Source organism: Scylla paramamosain, chromosome 37, assembly GCF_035594125.1.
Source record: "Scylla paramamosain isolate STU-SP2022 chromosome 37, ASM3559412v1, whole genome shotgun sequence".
NCBI lineage: Eukaryota > Metazoa > Arthropoda > Malacostraca > Decapoda > Portunidae > Scylla > Scylla paramamosain.
This window is the reverse complement of record NC_087187.1, coordinates 3,115,271-3,132,610: the sequence shown is the minus strand read 5'-3', so window position 1 is coordinate 3,132,610 and position 17,340 is coordinate 3,115,271. Positions and strand designations below refer to the sequence as shown.

Here is a 17,340-nt window from a genome sequence, read left to right as displayed (position 1 = left end):
TGCTTCATTGCTTCATTGCTCCATGCGTGACGTCAAAGGTCTCGGTAGTTATCCATTGGTGTGCTGTGGAACGATGTAGTCTCAGGATTGATTGATACCACCTTGTTTACACTAATCCACTACCACTGTTTGTTACTTGAGGTCAACGCGTATAGATTAGGTGTGTGTTTGATATTATCAAACACTATAATGCGTCTTTGACATGAAGCATATCTTTCTCTTCTCGTTAAAGTCTATAATCTTTTGTGTGAATCTCTTAATCTAAATACTTCTACTGTTCGTGCAGTAATCTTTTAAGCTTTCCCTTGCCTTCACCATACTGTTGTTGCTGCTGGTTAAGTTGATCCAGCAGCCACGTCCCCGCTGGCCCGCCCCCCTCTCTTCAATGTGGCAGTGAACCGGTGCACTCATGATGATCTCGCCACCTTTTTATATTTAAGATATTTTCAGTCATCTTATCAGTTAGTCTTGAGCTATGTAAGCCGATTTTCAAATATATTGCAGTAACAATATCAATATATTAACCCTTCAGAAAAATTGTGGAAACAGATAAGTTCACAAATTCATCCATGTAACAGACTGTTTCCAGTGACACATGTTGACTGTCATATGGTTGAGTTTGTGATTATTTTATTGATGACCTCCTTATAGCCTCCTAACCCCTATAAAAATAAAATAAATAAATAAATAAATAAGAAAAGAAAAAAGAAAAAATGGGTGCATCTGCTTCCCAACTAACCATTCTGGCCAGCCTGAACACCGCAGCACACAGCACACGGGTGCACTGCTTAACACTGTGTGAAAATGCAATTGTCATGTATGAGAGCTCAATACTTGTTACAAGTTACTGCAGATGTTTGCTTCTCTTGCAAGGCGAGGTCTTACTGTCCTTATGCTGTGTCTTGGTGTGCACAAGAACAGGGAAAGGTTAAGTAAAAGGAATGACAAATTACAGGATTTATTTGGCACTCCAGATACAGTATTATCTAAAAATGTTAGGATTTTCCGATGGTTACTTTTCCCTCACCCTTTATCAAGCACAGCAGTGCGTTGGTGGTCAAGGCACGTGTGTGTCATGTGTCAGCCTCCCTCCCTCCTGCTGCAGGCCAGGTGTGGCTTTTGATTATCGGGCTTAAGTACAATGGCTGTTTGTAGAGAACATGACTGGATGATGTGTAACTTGATGATAAGATAACAACAACATTCTGGTTCCAGCTAACAGGAGGCACATAGCACAATGTATGGATTGATGAGAGGCTTGTTGCTAATGATATATACTCTAATGTAAGTGAAACAACCTATGTACTATTAGGATGAGGTACTGTCATGCACTAAACTGTTTTGTAGGAATGTGTTAAGTTACTGATGAAGAAACCTCTAAACTAAAGACAGATTGGCTGGACTGTTTTGCATTCAGGAATGTGATTAAATTTGGCACAATGACAGTGAGTTACATTAGCACTTCATGCATCTATGTAACTGCTCCCAAGGATCACATGTTGCCATTGGCTTGTCTGTGGACTGACTGGTTAGTAATATTTGCAGTTGCATACTTCACTTTTGTTAGGTGTAGGAATTTGTTCAATAATGTTATGATTTAATTTTCATGAAGATTTTTTAAACTTTGTAAATACTGCAACCTAGAGTCACATTCATGATGTATCTTTTATTGTCTGAATATGCTGTAATACCAAGCCCATTATTTCCCAAAGCAAATACCCATGGTCATGACATTAGGAGTCTACCTACCAGCACCCTCATATTTATGGCATTTCAGTAATTCACCACTCTAAACATGTAATAAGAACAGATTCTTAACTTCTTCTGGATATAGAACATCTGCTTAAGTTGCCACACACCACTAGCCTGAATGTGAAAGACGTGTTGCACTCCCATACTGATCTCACCACGACTGCAAAGCCGAGGCAGCAGCAGCAACAACAGTGGCAGCAGTTGTGACCTCAACACTTGCCGAGCACCATTGCCAGCAGGGCCATTCTCACGTACATGCCGCCCTCTGCCTGCCTGAAGTAAGCGGCTCGTGGGTCTGTGTCAAACTCTGGGGAGATCTCTTGATTGCGGGGCAGCGGGTGGAGCACTATCATGCGCCGCTTGGCTCGGGTCATGAGGTGCGGCGTGACAATGAAGTGACCGCAGGCCTGTCAAGGGAGGGAGTGCACGTGTCAGTCAGGGTGCAGCATTGGGTGGGCTCACAATTCCAGTTTTGTGAACATGGAAGACCCCAGTGATTGAATGACATCGTGTGCTGGGCATCTATCTAATGTATGACAAATCCCTCCCATGGATGAGGTGGTGAATACCAAAGACAAGTCTCAACACTTCTGATTTGTAGATACAAGCACAACTCACCCTCTCATAGTCCTCAAGGGTGCCAAATCTCTCCTTCTGGATGCGAGTCATGTACAGGACATCAGTGTCTGGCAGCGCTGCCTCCAGGCTGCTGAACTCCTCCTGCAAGGAAACACTTCTTATAGCACTGCCCTAAACACCTGCGCTATTGTTTACCAGTCATCATTTCCATTCAGCATAAAGGTAAAATCACCTAGATAAAAACATGATCACGGCCTATTTCAGACTTTTGTTAACCAGAGGCCATCTCTTCCAATTTATAAATTACAACCAGAATTACAGCAAGAATTTATGATGCCTAGGAAGCTGTAAGTGTAACATCATCAGTCAGGCAGAGCTGAGTCTTATGTTATACAAGCTTGTCTATGTGCCTCTGTTACATTACATAATCACTACTACTGAGCTGCTTGGTAGTGTGAACAAGTGAACAAGTTTGAGTAGGTGGTGAACAAAGGGTTTTCTATTTTCATATTGAAAGTAATACTGATCACAAAATTCAAGCTTATCATGAGCAATGAATGAGCCAATGGTGAGGTGCACTGATGCATGAGGTTTGCATAATAATAGATCAAAGATGCAAATGAATAGTGCTCATAAAAGACGCTATAACAAATGCTGAGTGTTCCCTTTGCATGGATACCTGGTGGATGCCGTGGGCTGTGGCATACTGCATGATGTGGTCTGGCATACCCAGGCCGGGTGGGGACACATAGCGCAGCTGTACGTTGTAGAGGGTGAGGAGGCGAGCCAGGGAGTGCACGGTGCGGCCGTGCTTCAGGTCACCCACCTGTAACACCATTACTTAAATCATTACAGCTCTGTATTTGTACTGTACTTGCACTTTGTAGTTTGTATTGTGTGGTTTTATATGTGTATACCTACTATATACATTCAAGAGTGTTGTATACTTTTTTACGAGTGTGTACTGAAACTATAATGATTAAACTATCAATCTATGGCAATCAATCAATATTTGTCTCTCGCACTGTCTATCAGCACTCCCAGCACATCTAATGCCCAAGGAACTCACCATAGTGATCACCAGTCCATTCACGGTGCCAATCTCCTCCCTGATGGCAAATGCATCCAGCAGTGCCTGAGTTGGGTGTTCCCCAACCCCGTCCCCGGCGTTGATCACTGGCCGGCGACTCACAGCAGCTGCACGCTGGAACACACACAGGAAAGGCATGAGGGGTGTGTATTGGTCTCTCTCTCTCTCTCTCTCTCTCAAAGTATATGTGTGCACTGATGTTCTCTTTATCTAACTTCCTGTAACTCTGCTGTCAACAAAATTATCATAGCAAAATATACAAAATCAACTGCAATTTGTACTGTCCTCTCTCTCTCTCTCTCTCTCTCCCCTGTGCACTGTCAACTTACAGCCACAGCTCCCGGCTCTGGATGACGGATGACAACCACATCGGAGTATCCTGACATCATGATGACTGAGTCTGAGGGTGAGGGAGGCTAGGTGAGTGTGAGGACAGGTGATGCAATAAGAAGAGATGAATGAGTGACAAAATTAACACAAGAGATAATGGCAATAATAATGCAAGATAGGGATGAATGAGTAAAAAACAGGAGGGATGAAGTTAGTAAGGGGGACAAAGAAAGTAATAATAATACAATACAAAGTTAACAGTGGAGAAATATAAATTGTTGGAAAAATTATGGCCATTATTATGGAAGACAAAGAAAATAGTCAGAATAAAGAACAGGGATTGGCATAAGGTGATAAGGGAGAATGAAAATGGTAAAAAAATAAAAGAAATACATAATAAAAACTGGAAAAAATTGATCAGTACAAGGCACAGGCGGTCCTTACCCTCCAGACTCTCTCCCTTCTTGACGGAGGACGTGTTGGAATCCAGCGTGACAGTGCGGCCGCCCAGGCGCTGCACGGCAGCCTGGAAGGAGCAGTTGGTGCGCGTCGACACCTCATAGAACATGAGTGCCATCAGTTTCCCCTGCAGCAGCAATGTGTGGTCAGACAGGTGAAGGAAGGTGATGAATAACAATATGATTTTAAAACAAGACAAGTCATAACCCACAAGTCTCACAAACAACACAAGATGAATAATGGTGCTACAATAGTACTGTATATTGTATACAATTCTTAATATTATGTAACATGTCATTTCTAAAGTTGAGGAAAAGACAATGCGGAAATCTAATTCAATACAAAGAAAACAGATGCACAACCCCCCCCTCTCTCTCTCTCTCTCTCATATATATAATTATATATATATATATATATATATATATATATATATATATATATATATATATATATATATATATATATATATATATATATATATATATATATATATATATATATAAACTGCACACCTGATGTTAGAGTTTAGGAGTCTGTGACACTACAAAGTACTATAGTCAAATGAAATTGTATCTTTCTATGCCAGCCATGCATGTAAATGATGAAAGCTGTTATGATGACAAATGATAACACTGAAAAAATATATTGTGATTCTAAAAAAAAATAAGTGACACCATTCAGTACAAACATTTAATTAACACTGATGAAAGTGACAATAATACTGTTAAGAAATTATAACAACTTAACATTTCCTTGGTGGCGCGTCTCTCAACAATGTGTAAAAGTGCACAACACGAAGAATTTATACGTATTACTGTACTTTCATCAAACATCAAGATCATCCTTTCGATTTAGACATGCTGCAGTATCAGAGAGATCCATGACATGCTCTCACCTCCAGCAGTTTCTCCATTCCAGTCTTTGCAGCATGAAAGACAAATATAACTAGCAGTGTGCACTGAGTACAGCAATAGTTCTAGCTAAATGAAAGACTGTGTGTAAAAGTTTCTGGGTAAGTAAATGTGATAGGGAAGATAGGACTTGTAGTTAAGTAGCTGTATTGCTTAAATATTTGTTGTGCCTTTGTCTAATCTATCTACCTATCTATATGTATCTGTTTTGTCTGTATGTTATTACTTTAGCCTCTGTGTAAGCCTCTAGTCTGTCTATCAGCTTATCTACCTGCTTATTCACCTCTCTATCTGAGTGTGGCTGTGTCTTACCTTGAGCACATGGTCAAGTGGTCGCTCCTTGTTGATGCACACACGGAAGGTCTGAGCCAGGTCAAAGATATGGTTCAGCTGATCCTTGTTCAGGTTCTCCACACTGAGGAAGTGTTGCCCCTGCAGTGCCACCAAGGAAGGGATGGATTAACATAATGCTACAATAGTGAGTGACACAAGAATAGAAAGAGCAGGGAGAAATTAACACAGGGATTCTTGAACAGCAGAAGATAATCAGTCATATAAATATCAAAGGAAGGAAGAAGAGGATATATTAACACAATGATTCTCAAACAGCAGGAGAAAATAATCTATCCCATAAATATCAAAGGAAGGAAAGATGAATAGGAGAAATAAACAGAATGAACCTATTATACTGAGGGACAATATTTATAAGTGTGACATGCTACAGAGAAAGGAAAGGGTGAATGAATTAACATAATGCTTTCACCCTCTCTTTCTATACGACTTGGTTGTTCTAGTACCCTTACACAGTTATGTGATTCCCTCTCTTTCTTTCTCTCTCTCTCTCTCTCTCTCTCTCTCTCTCTCTCTCTCTCTCTCTCTCTCTCTCTCTCTCTCTCTGCCATCCTACATCTCTTACTTCAAATTATATGATATAGTTTATCAACGACAACCTTATGATCAAAAGTTTTGTTAATGTTTGCTCTTCCCTTGTGTCCACCCCTCTTTCTCTCTCCCAGTACCTCACCTGGAGTCCATGAGTAGCTTGGGTGGAGAGGACGCCAGCAGCCGGGAGAGGTGAGTGGTCTCGGGGTCGGGAGCGGGATGGGGTGGTCTCCTTCCACTCAGTCACACCCTCTGCTACAGCCACCTCTGGCAACACCTCCCCATATATTTCTGTGGCAGGTAGAGTGTAAGGATAATTGTTGGAAAATCGGAACATAAAGACAAGCATAACCATAAGTATAACAACCTTATTGCCACAGAAGGCTGTTGCCATGGTGCTTGAAACTGATTCAATTTAGTGGTCACATCAGCTGGCACATGACAATTTTCATTCTCAGAAAAGGAATACTAAAATCAATCTCCCTCTAATGTGGCCATATTACCAAATGAGAGGTTGTGTACAGAATGTAGCACAGCTGGTGGTGGCTCAGGGGGTCTGGGAAAATCTGTGTTGAGTGCTAGCCCACTGAGCACAAAGACTGTTATCAGTAATATTCACAGAACCACAGTGAACAGAACAAGCTGGAACTGATGTGGCATTACTGAGAGATCAAGTAGTAAACACAAAACAAAACTGCTGAAACAGAGGCTGTGGTGATACAACATCATTTTTCCTCAAAATCACAAGTTGTTTTTCTCAAAATCTTCTTGTAAGATAAGTGTATTTCATGCAGAGGTGCATCTCATCTGCCTGCAAATATGGTAAACTCTGGACAATAATATGAAATACAATCATTATTAAAACTACCATTATAGTCATTGCTTACACTATTACTGCCACTACTACTATCACTACCATTACTGTTACAACAACATGGCCAGTGTCTTGTGTCAGCAAAGTACAAAAGTCCAGTTCTGCTTATAATACTATCATTGTAAAGACTTTCATTATCATTACAGCTTACACTACCATTGTGACTATTTCTGTCACCACCATTACAAGAACAGCCCCAGTGTTTCCTGCCCCGTCACTCACCCTGGGAGCGGTGTAGCAGCTGTGGTGGCTTGCGTGCAGGTGACAGCAGCTGGGGGGTTGTCACGGACGACTGGGGGATGATGATCTCAGCAGGTGTGTGGAACTCACTGCTCAGCAACATCTTGGTGCTGCCAAAACCTGCTGTTCAATGAAATACTCAATATGAGCATTCTGTGTTCCAGTGGTAGGGTTCGGTATGGTACCAACTATTAAATTGGCACAAGATGGAAGTGGTGGAAGCCTCACCATGAGCAGGCTGTGGAAGGTTGATGTTGGTGGGAGCAGAATACTGTGGTTGTGTGGGGAAGGCGGGCGGGGCTGCCACCTGTCCTGGGGTGGGTAGTGGGGACAGGGGCTGGGTCTCCCTCACATCCTCCCCAAACCCGGGAGGCACCAACACCTGCAAAGACAGACATGAGATAATGTGCTGAATCTATTTTATATGCACCTACATGTTTACTATTAATAATTACACACAAATCATCATCTCCCTGACAACACATTTCCCAGCATTCCTCCCAGTGCACCACAATGAACTTACAGGCATCAGCATCCCAACAATTACCCTCCCATACCCTCTTTAATTTTCACTATGCCTCACGACCCACCTGTCCATCCACGTAGGCCACCTCTCCCCTCAGCACCACCCTCTGCACCCTGCCCGTGACCTTCCTGCCGGCAAAGGGCGTCCACTGTGCCTTACTGAAGGGTGGTGCCTCAGGAATGGTCCACTGGGCATCAAGGTCCACCTCGATGTATGTGCGAGGCTGGCGCGGTAGGTGGAAGATGCGGCGAGGGTTGTGATGCAGCTTGTTGACCAGGTCCTGTGGGGATTATGGATTACAAAGAGAAAGTAGTACAAACCATTATGTCCTTACATGGCAGTTTGATTTCACCACACCACACTACACTGTACACTAAAAATAACACTATATCACAACAAAAATAGTTCCTCTTTTTTTGTTTCTCTGATAAAAGGTTTTCTATATTTCTTCATGTGTGTGTGTCTGTATGAACAAACCTCCATGGACAGCTTGCCCTGCGTGACAGCCGTAAGCAGCAATGGCAGCATTGTTTCCAGGCCTGGGAAGCCTGGGGGAGGCTGCATGGACTTCTTCTCCTCTATGGTGTGGGGCGCTGTGGGATGGATGGCAGGAACACCAAAGGAGGGACAGTCAAGAGAGAAAGAGGATGGGATAAAGTTGGAGGAAAAAGGGAATATTAAGAGTGAGTTATGGATTGAAAAATATCAGAAGAGGAACAGCAGAAGAAAAGAAGGAATATGCAGTAAAGAACAGAAGGGGAAAAAAAAAGCATTAGAAAATACTGAAGAGCAAGAGTTTTACCATTCGTATAATTTCAAGTTTTAGCATTAAGATAAAAACTGCACAATTCAACAGAAAATATTATAATGATGAAAGAGAAAAATTCCTGTAATGCAAATAAATAATAATAATAACAAATAAATTAATGTAAAATCTAAAAAAAAATCCTATGGTAAAGCTGTGCAAAGAAACAGAAAAATCCTGCATTGCAATACAGTACAGTAAGGCCTCTGCCAATCAGATGTCCATTTTGATATCGGATAAATCAAGTAGTTAGAGTGCCCCACCCACCAATTTACTCTTTTAACAAATATATAATTGATGAACACATTCTAGAAAGAAGTCAGGAATGCACTATTATGAAAAGCAGCTCCAGTACTGTACAGTCAATATTGATGGCTTTCACTATAACACAACACAGATTCACTCATAATACAACATGAAACAAAACAAAACAAATACAAAACAAAACAGCATACTACAACACACACCTTCACAAACCCTAGGTCTATATTGTACATTAAAAAACATTCACTTCTTTCAGTGGTACACTCTGGAACTCTTTGTGTTTTTATTTTCCTCCTTTGTATCACTTGAACTGTTTCAAGAGAAGCATCAAGACTCCTCAAAGACCAAGCTGGCCATCCCTTTCAATGCCCCTAATGTTTTTTTTTTCCTTTAGCCCATTTTTGCTCCTTAGACCAGATTCCTCAACACATAAATACACACAAAGGAGGAAGGGAAGTATTACAAAAAAATATATGATGTGGTGGAAGCAAAGGAAGCAGTGATAATGAAGCTTGAGGAGGACTAGCTCACCTGCTTCCCCACACAGGAGTTCATCCGAGTTGTCTAAGCAGCACAAGGAACAAAGCAGAGCAGTGATGCATTAGTCTACGTGCCTACACTGTGTGTGTGTGTGTGTGTGTGTGTGTGTGTGTGTGTGTGTGTGTGTGTGTGTGTGTGTGTGTGTGTGTGTGTGTGTGTGTGTGTGTGTGTGTGTGTTTAGTTGTATTATACAGAGACTGAACTGAAGTGGTGTGGTCCTGTCTCTAAATCTATACTTGTCAACTCATTCCTTTAGGCGATGTACATCCCTTGCCTCTATCATCTCTTGCAGTCGAACACAGACATCTAAATTTATAAGTTAGAAGCTGTATTCTTTGTTATTCACATATCCTCTCTTTCTAAACGTTTTTCTTGTGTCTTCTCACATGACCAGCCTCTCCTTTTCTCCCACAGTAATAGATGTTTTCAATCTATTTTTACACCCCATTAACTTCTAGAATTGTACATTTGTATGTCAAAATACTTTCATAGTTTGTTCTAGTTTTGATTTCTTAACACTAGTACGAAAGTCTGTGTGATGTTATGCAGAAATAAAGATGCAGTTGATTAATAATTATCACACCTTCAAGGGACAACACTACCCCTTACCGTGGTCTGTGGCAAAGCAGTCAATGATGTCCAGGTTGTCCCAGAGTGCCTGTTGGTCTGCAGGTGAGGCGAGTTTGGGCCGCACCTCCCCTTTCAGTCCCAGGTGATCCAGGTCTTCGGAGGTGAGGAACAGGTGATGCGGACACACCTCACATGTTACTGCCATGCCCTGGAGTAGTAGTAGTGGTGGTAGTAAATGTGGTAATGGTGCTTGCAGTAGTTGTAGTAGTAGTAGTAGTAGTAGTAGTTGTAAAGGTGGTAGTGGTAATGATAGTGGTAGTAGTAGTAGTAGTAAAGGTGGTAGTGGTAATGGTAGCAGTAGTAGTAGTAGTACAAGAATGTAGGACAAGGATGAGGACAAAGAGGCAGAGGAAGAAGCCAAAGAGGAGAAGGAAACCACAATAAAACACAAGGAGGCTCATCATCATAAGACATCCACCAAGCCATCATTAAGCCACCCACATATCCACCTTTTCCTTGGCAGAGCGGATGAGCAGCACCTCCTCCTTCAGGGCCACATGACACACGTGGATGGGTCGGCCAGCCAGGTGTGCCATCATGAGTGCTGCAGCCGTGGTCTGCCCCTCGGCATGCACACACACGGGCAGGTGGGCAGGCCAGGACTCTAGATGCTGTGGGAGGAAGAGTAATGAAGTGATAGTGACAGGAGAGTGAAGCCCAAGCACAAATCACTCAGGTCTTGATCATCTTTGCCTAATTGGTAACACAGACTCATTAGAATAAAAGTCCTGTCAGGTGTATAGTCCCCGAGTCCTTTCATGGTCAAATACAAGGTAAATACACACACAGACTCTCTCTTAACATTTGGCTACAACCACTGACAAAAATATTTCTGCCAGCTCTTGTTGCAGTTCACCAAACACAGAATCATTAGGAAATTTTGAGTTTGATGCATTGAAATCTTGCAGCCTGGCAGAAATAAAAGGCTAGCAATCTTGACCTCCTTGCACTCACACCATAGATACAGACATGCATAACTCCTGCTCTGTATCCTACAACACACACCCTCAGTATTAAATTATGAGAAAATAACAGATAAGAGTGTAGCTGGAACCCTTTAGTTTTATTTATTTTTATGTAAGAGGGGTACAAGTCAAAGGCAACAAAAATCAAAGGAAAAGCATGGTAATCCACTACTCTCACCTTGAGCCAAACGGTGGTATCATGCAGACGCAAAGTGGTGAAAGTCTGGTTGAGGTACATCTTGAGAGCAGCAGCACGAGGAGCTAACTCTGCGACAGTGGCATGGTTGTTGGTCGAGGCACCAAGGAACACAGCAAAATCACAGCGAGATCCACGATTTGCCAGCTGTGTGAGTGAATGAATGTGGTGTAAAATTGACTGATAGACCCTCAATTTCCCAACTGTTAGGTGAAGGAGGGAGAGAATGTGGCATAAAATTGACTAATGGATCCTTGATTTCCCAGATGTCAGGTGAAGGAGGAATTGAATGTGGTATGAGACTGATTGATTGAATGACCAGTTTGTAGTTGAAAATGCAAACCCTATTACTCTATCAATCAATCTACTTAAGGATATAGAATGTAGGTGCACCAGAAGACAAGAAAAAAGGAAAAAAGAAAGGGAAGATAAGAAAGGAGAAGGGAAGGGATGAAAAGACAAAAGACAAGAAGTGAAGGGAAGGAAAAATGTAAGAGATGAAAAGAAAAGGGAAGGGAAAGGATAGGAAAAGAAAGGAAAGGGAAGGAAAGGTAAGAAAAAGGAAACAAAAGGAAAGAAAGAGAAGGGATGGGAACAAGTACAGGATGTATATATGTGTGTGTGTGTGTGTGTGTGTGTGTGTGTGTGTGTGTGTGTGTGTGTGTGTGTGTGTGTGTGTGTGTGTGTGTGTGTGTGTGTGTGTGTTGCTATTCTGAGGTAATGATAATACTTATCTTAAATATCTTATATGCTTTCAACACATCACTCTCTAATGTTACTCATACTTTGAAGAGATTACTGTTTCTATGGAGATAATTAAAAAAAAAAGCTTACTAACAATATTTAATGAGAGAGAGAGAGAGAGAGAGAGAGAGAGAGAGAGAGAGAGAGAGAGAGAGAGAGAGAGAGAGAGAGAGAGAGAGAGAGAGAGAGAGAGAGAGAGAGAGAGAGAGAGAGAGAGAGAGAGAGAGAGAGAGAGAGAGAGAGAGAGAGAGAGAGGTGGGTGGGTAAACGAAGATAAAGACAGATATAGCAACAAATGAACCACAGCAAGATAATCAGGTTAGTGTAAATATATGTAGAAGTTTTTCACAACAGACATGTAAACAGTTGCTACAAAACACATGATGAGAGGAAAAGAATAAGTAAACCTGTGAGAAATAAAGTAATGCAATATATATAGAACCAGACACAAACAAACAAGAATAAATAAATCAATACCTAGTAAATAAGTACAGTATAAATAATTAATGAAAGAAAAATAATAAGACATGATGAAACAAGGACACAGAAAAGCAAACATCAAATTAAAGAGAAAGGAGAAGAGAAGAGAAGAGAAGAGAAAAGAAGGGAAGATAACAGAACAAAACAGAAGAGAAGAAACAAAGGAAACAAAAGAGAAATGAAGACAAGGAAAGGAAAAACAAGACATAGGAAAAAACAAAGGATAACAAAACAAGAAATTTAATGAAAGTAAAGTATAAAGAGGAAAAGAAAAGAAAGGAAAGGGGAAGGAAAGATGGGAAGATCAGAGAAACACAAAATACAAAGTGAATATAAAAAATAAATAAATAAATGAAAAAAATTCTGAAACATGACAACACAAGACAAGACAAGAGAAAGGAAAATATGGCAAGAGAAGGAGAGACAAGAAAGCCAAAGGGAAAGAGTGTAATCCAAACCTCCTTAGTAAGCGTGAGTGCATCAAGGTCGACGGTGGGAGGTTGAGTGTTGGGCATGGCACAGATCAGGGTGACACCGCCCGCCAGCGCTGCCGCAGTGCATGATGCCCAGTCCTCCTTGTGGGTTGCTCCTGTAGAAAGTAAGAGAAGTGTCAAGATTAAGGGTACTGTCTTTTTCACTTGTTTCTTGTGTTTGATATAGGGTTAAGTTGAAGGGAGGGTTAAGATAAAAAATAACAAATAAAATAAATAAATAGATGAATGAATAAATGAATAAATGAAAAATTATGGTCAAGTTCAAGGATATTGTCTTTTTTTTTCATTCATAAATATCTTGTGTCTGATGTAAGATTAAGTTGAAGTACAAGAGTTGACTGTTTTGTACTTATTCTGCATGTATGGCTATGAAATCTGTTACCTAATCAGAGTGATGTGGATGTTAAGCTATTAGTTACTTTCTTCTTTCATTTTTCAATGCAGTATAGTGTTTTCTATACCTATGAATTCAAGGTGTATATCATAAGTTCCCCCAAGTGAATTTTCCCTCACAATATTTTCCTCATGACAAATTACACCATGTTAGGTTGACACACTTTATCATGGGGAATCATTACAGGTAAAATTTTCATACAGAAACAAGTCAAATTGAAAATTTTACTTTGTACCTTTACTTAAAACATAACCAGTATCATTTCACATAAAACAAGACACCCTTCACACAACTGCCCGGTAAACCATCATCATGAACCGATACATTCTGTACAGATACCAAGATATAAAAAGCAAGACATTTTTCACACTTAGATATGATAATCTTAAACTGATACATCCTGGGCAAGGTACTAGACTAATATCGAAACACGAGCGGTAGTAGTCAAGGTGTGAAATCAACAGGTGGCATGATAAAAGTGACAAGACTGCCTCATATCAATAACACAAGTGAGGAGTCTGATACTACCACCACAGTCTGGCTGAAGTGTGAATGCTCAAATACTTAGTGCCTAACCTTGGTGGTAACATGAAAATATTCCTGATAATGAAAGGGGCAGATTTTTTTCTATCACATAAAAGGGAAGAGATGTTAACAAACAGGTTTACAGAACAATAACACAGTGGAAGTGACTCATACACCAAGTGCTACGAGTGATGTCAAGCAAAGATAAAAAAAAAAAAAAATAAAATAAATAAATAAAAAGATAAGAAAAATAAAAAATAAAAATAAAAAACAAAAAGAGCTGGATTATCTCCACCATACACAAAGAGTATGTAATAAGGGAAATAGAAAAGCAAATCAGGTTGAAAAAGAACAAGAGTGAGAAAGTTACTCATGTTTTAAGTGTAAGGTGTGTTACATGTGTTGATGCCAAGAAAGCATTCTGTGCATTCCTCTGTCTAACATTAGCAGGCTTGTAATCCTCTCCTTCCTCCTCCCCTTCCACCTGCAGGTGTATTATCATTATTACTCACACATAAAAACACCAAACATCCTTCAGGTGTCAGATTGTCTTGCATGATATCTTATGGAAACAAACATGTACATACACTACCCAAGAATTCCCTGACAAGCTTAATAACAACAGATATTGAGATAGGAATGCCATGAAAGTAAACAGTTCTTTTCTTGCATGTTACAACTAAATTAAAGACTCCCAGAAATATGTTACAAAATAAAGGTAAAATATTAATAAGAAAATGGATAATGGCGAGTTACTACATAACAATACTAAGGTGACAAAATTAACAAGTGAAGTGATATACATTATAGTATTCTTTTAAGGATCTGTTACTAAGCCAGACTATTTTAACAATGTTCTTTACCTGCTTATCTTTTAACTAGTCTTCTGATCTATACTTATGTCAAAACTGCATTCCATTGTGGGTACGTAAGCCACATTTCTGATTAACTCCAACCTCCCTCTTAACTCCCTCTTCCTTTCTCCTAAACCAAGCTGCACTTCTAACTAACTCCAACTTCCTTCCTTCCTTACTCCAACCTCCATTCTTCTAAACCTGTATACTCTTCTCTAACTCCAACCTTTTTCCTTCATAGTTCCAACCTCCATTCTCCTATCCTCTTCTCTAACTTTAACCTTCTTTCTTTACTCCAACCTCCATTCTCCTAAACCAGTATCCTCTTATCTAATTTCAACCTTCTTCCTTCCTAGTTCCAACCTCATTCCTTCTTAACTCCAACCTCCTTCCTTGTAAATCCAACCTTCTTTTTTTGATATTCCAACCTTCTTCCTTCTTAACTCCAACCTCCTTCTTTGTACATCCAACCTTCTTTTTTTGATATTCCAACCTCCTTCCTTCTTAACTCCATTTCCTTCCTTATCTAACTCCAAACTTCTTTCTCATAACTCCAATTTTCTTTCTCTAACTCTAATCCCTTTCCTTTTAACTCTACCTCCTTCACTCGGCACTCCAACCTCCTTCCTAATTATTACTTCCTCATTCTTATTCTGTGTGTGTGTGTGTGTGTGTGTGTGTGTGTGTGTGATGTGTAAAATGTACTGAAGGCCAAACACCTTCCTATCACCAGGAGGTTACGTGAGGGACACACAGAGGCTGCCGACAGGAGGAGTACTTGAGTGGCAGACAAGATTGTAGATTAGAGTTATCAGCGAACAGCTCTCGTCTGTTTTCGCATGTATTATCATTTCCTTATTTATTTTGTTTCTGAAAAGTGTGGGAGCTGCATGTTTTTTTTTTTTCTTTCATGTCTGTTTCTGGTGTGTGTCTGGTTTTGGAGTTTTTTTTTCTGCAATGTGTGTGTGTGTGTGTGTGTGTGTGTGTGTGTGTGTGTGTGTGTGTGTGTGTTGCCACTTTGTATTGGCTATTATTTTTTTCTTTTTCCATACATCTCAATAATTTTGTTTTCCTGGAGAGAAGGAAACATTTCAAGAAATGGGCACCCTTGCACAGCTCACCTGGTTCCCTCACATGCACGTGCACATCAATCAGGCCAGGCAGCTTCACAATCCTTCTGGAGGTGACACAATCCACATGAGTCTTGAGGTCTGGTGCTCCCCCAATCATTCTCAGAGCCTGTGGAATATTGATTTATGCATATTATTTTTTATTTGTTTATAATAACGAGATTGAGCATGGCCCTAAACATCATTCTCACATTTTCTAAATGATTATAATCATAAAGGTAATCTTCATATCTTCTTCCAAAAATAAGGCACCAGCCATTGATTTCGGCATTATTTTCACAGGTTCTTTTAATGAACAGAAACCTCAAAAGTCACTCTGCTTCTTTAACAATACACAATAGACTTGAAAATAATTCTCCAAGCTTCTTTGACTAAACAAGGAATTTATGAATCATTCACAGAGTTCTTTTCTTTCCGAGAACAGATGAATGACTATGAACTTCACACAATTTCTGGAGCTTTTTTCTTTTAAATGGATACTTGAACATCATTCTTAGCACTACTTCTGATAAATAAGCAACTTTATATATGACTTCCAAAGTACATTCTACTGAATTCAATACTACAGCTAGTGAAGAGTATTGAAGCTAAATCACACAATCCAGCTATGATCTAAAAATGTTCTTTGTTTGGTTCAAATGGCCTTTGCAATTCCCTCTATTTCCTGTTCTGTTATCTGTCACTGTTTGATATCCATTTGTGTCCATGCACAAAACCCGGCCAATGATCCCATCCTGTGCACTGTTTTCTGCTTTCATCATCCCTTTATCAGTGTGTGTCTTTTGCTATTTCTGAGAACCTCTTAACCACATCAAATTGTGCAATTTCTTAGTAATAATCTGTAATCTATGTATTGCTGATTGCTTCACATGTCAAGAGAACATAGCAAGGCACTCAGCAAAAGCAGATAGGGAAGTGCAAAGAAATATCATGTTCTAAATAAAATAGACCAAAAGAAATGGTGAGTGTAAATAGTATAGCAAACCTAAAAAAGAATTTGAAAAGGAGATAAGGTGCAAAAAAAGAAAAAATAAATAAAATAAATAAATAAATAAATAAAGAGAGTAATATTTTAGAAGTGGTATAGGTAACAAGTCCAAAGAATATGACAGACTTGTATGGAATGACGGAACATTACAAGCCCTGACTCCTGTAAAAAAGTGAACAGGTAAACAGGATTAGAAGCCTAATGAACAATATACCAGTCCTGTATTGAAAGATGGGACATTACAAGCCTTGACTTCATCCTGTAAAGAAATCAGCACGTACATGCACACTCTATTTAATCTTACACATCTACTCAGTCTTCACATACACATCCATCACCCTTATTTTGCTGGTCATAAATGTATCCATCATCTACACACTACACCATCATCTCATCAAGCAGGCTACCAGGAGTTGTGTGACAAGCAGTTACCTATTCTTACGTGGTTTTAACTCCTTCACTGCTATCTGCCTAACCACTCTGCAGCATCCTTTGTTCTACAGCCACATGAAAACATTGTACTGGCTGGAAATTGCATATTCTATTCTTCTGAGCCTTTTCTTTCTTGTAGATGCTTAAAAAGACTACATACATTGCTTCTAGTGTTGTGAATAATTACATACTGCAGTGAAAGGGTTAAAGCAACAGGTGAAAAGATAACAGCTGATAAGGAACAGTAATGGTATTG

General features: G+C 39.9%; 1 protein-coding gene across 8 annotated transcripts in view; it reads right to left on the bottom strand.

Annotated features, from left to right (window-relative positions):
- Positions 1–944: 944 nt before the first annotated feature.
- LOC135091358 (multifunctional protein CAD-like) overlaps positions 945–17,340 on the bottom strand; it is a 64,436-nt gene continuing 48,040 nt past the window's right edge. For 2 of the 8 annotated variants that reach the window (XM_063988926.1, XM_063988928.1), the window contains 19 exons: positions 15,656–15,773; positions 12,726–12,856; positions 11,026–11,190; positions 10,332–10,493; positions 9,862–10,030; positions 9,244–9,276; positions 8,121–8,236; positions 7,708–7,923; positions 7,346–7,499; positions 7,100–7,240; positions 6,146–6,294; positions 5,434–5,553; positions 5,106–5,129; positions 4,196–4,337; positions 3,751–3,821; positions 3,401–3,535; positions 3,011–3,157; positions 2,371–2,472; positions 945–2,159 (listed from right to left, as the gene is read on the bottom strand). In XM_063988926.1, the coding sequence (XP_063844996.1) occupies positions 1,962–2,159; positions 2,371–2,472; positions 3,011–3,157; positions 3,401–3,535; positions 3,751–3,821; positions 4,196–4,337; positions 5,106–5,129; positions 5,434–5,553; positions 6,146–6,294; positions 7,100–7,240; positions 7,346–7,499; positions 7,708–7,923; positions 8,121–8,236; positions 9,244–9,276; positions 9,862–10,030; positions 10,332–10,493; positions 11,026–11,190; positions 12,726–12,856; positions 15,656–15,773 (2,493 nt within the window). In that variant the 3' untranslated portion in view covers positions 945–1,961. The remainder of the gene's footprint in view (positions 2,160–2,370; positions 2,473–3,010; positions 3,158–3,400; positions 3,536–3,750; positions 3,822–4,195; positions 4,338–5,105; positions 5,130–5,433; positions 5,554–6,145; positions 6,295–7,099; positions 7,241–7,345; positions 7,500–7,707; positions 7,924–8,120; positions 8,237–9,243; positions 9,277–9,861; positions 10,031–10,331; positions 10,494–11,025; positions 11,191–12,725; positions 12,857–15,655; positions 15,774–17,340) is intronic. The other 6 variants (XM_063988930.1, XM_063988932.1, XM_063988933.1 and 3 more) reach the window with 4 other exon arrangements.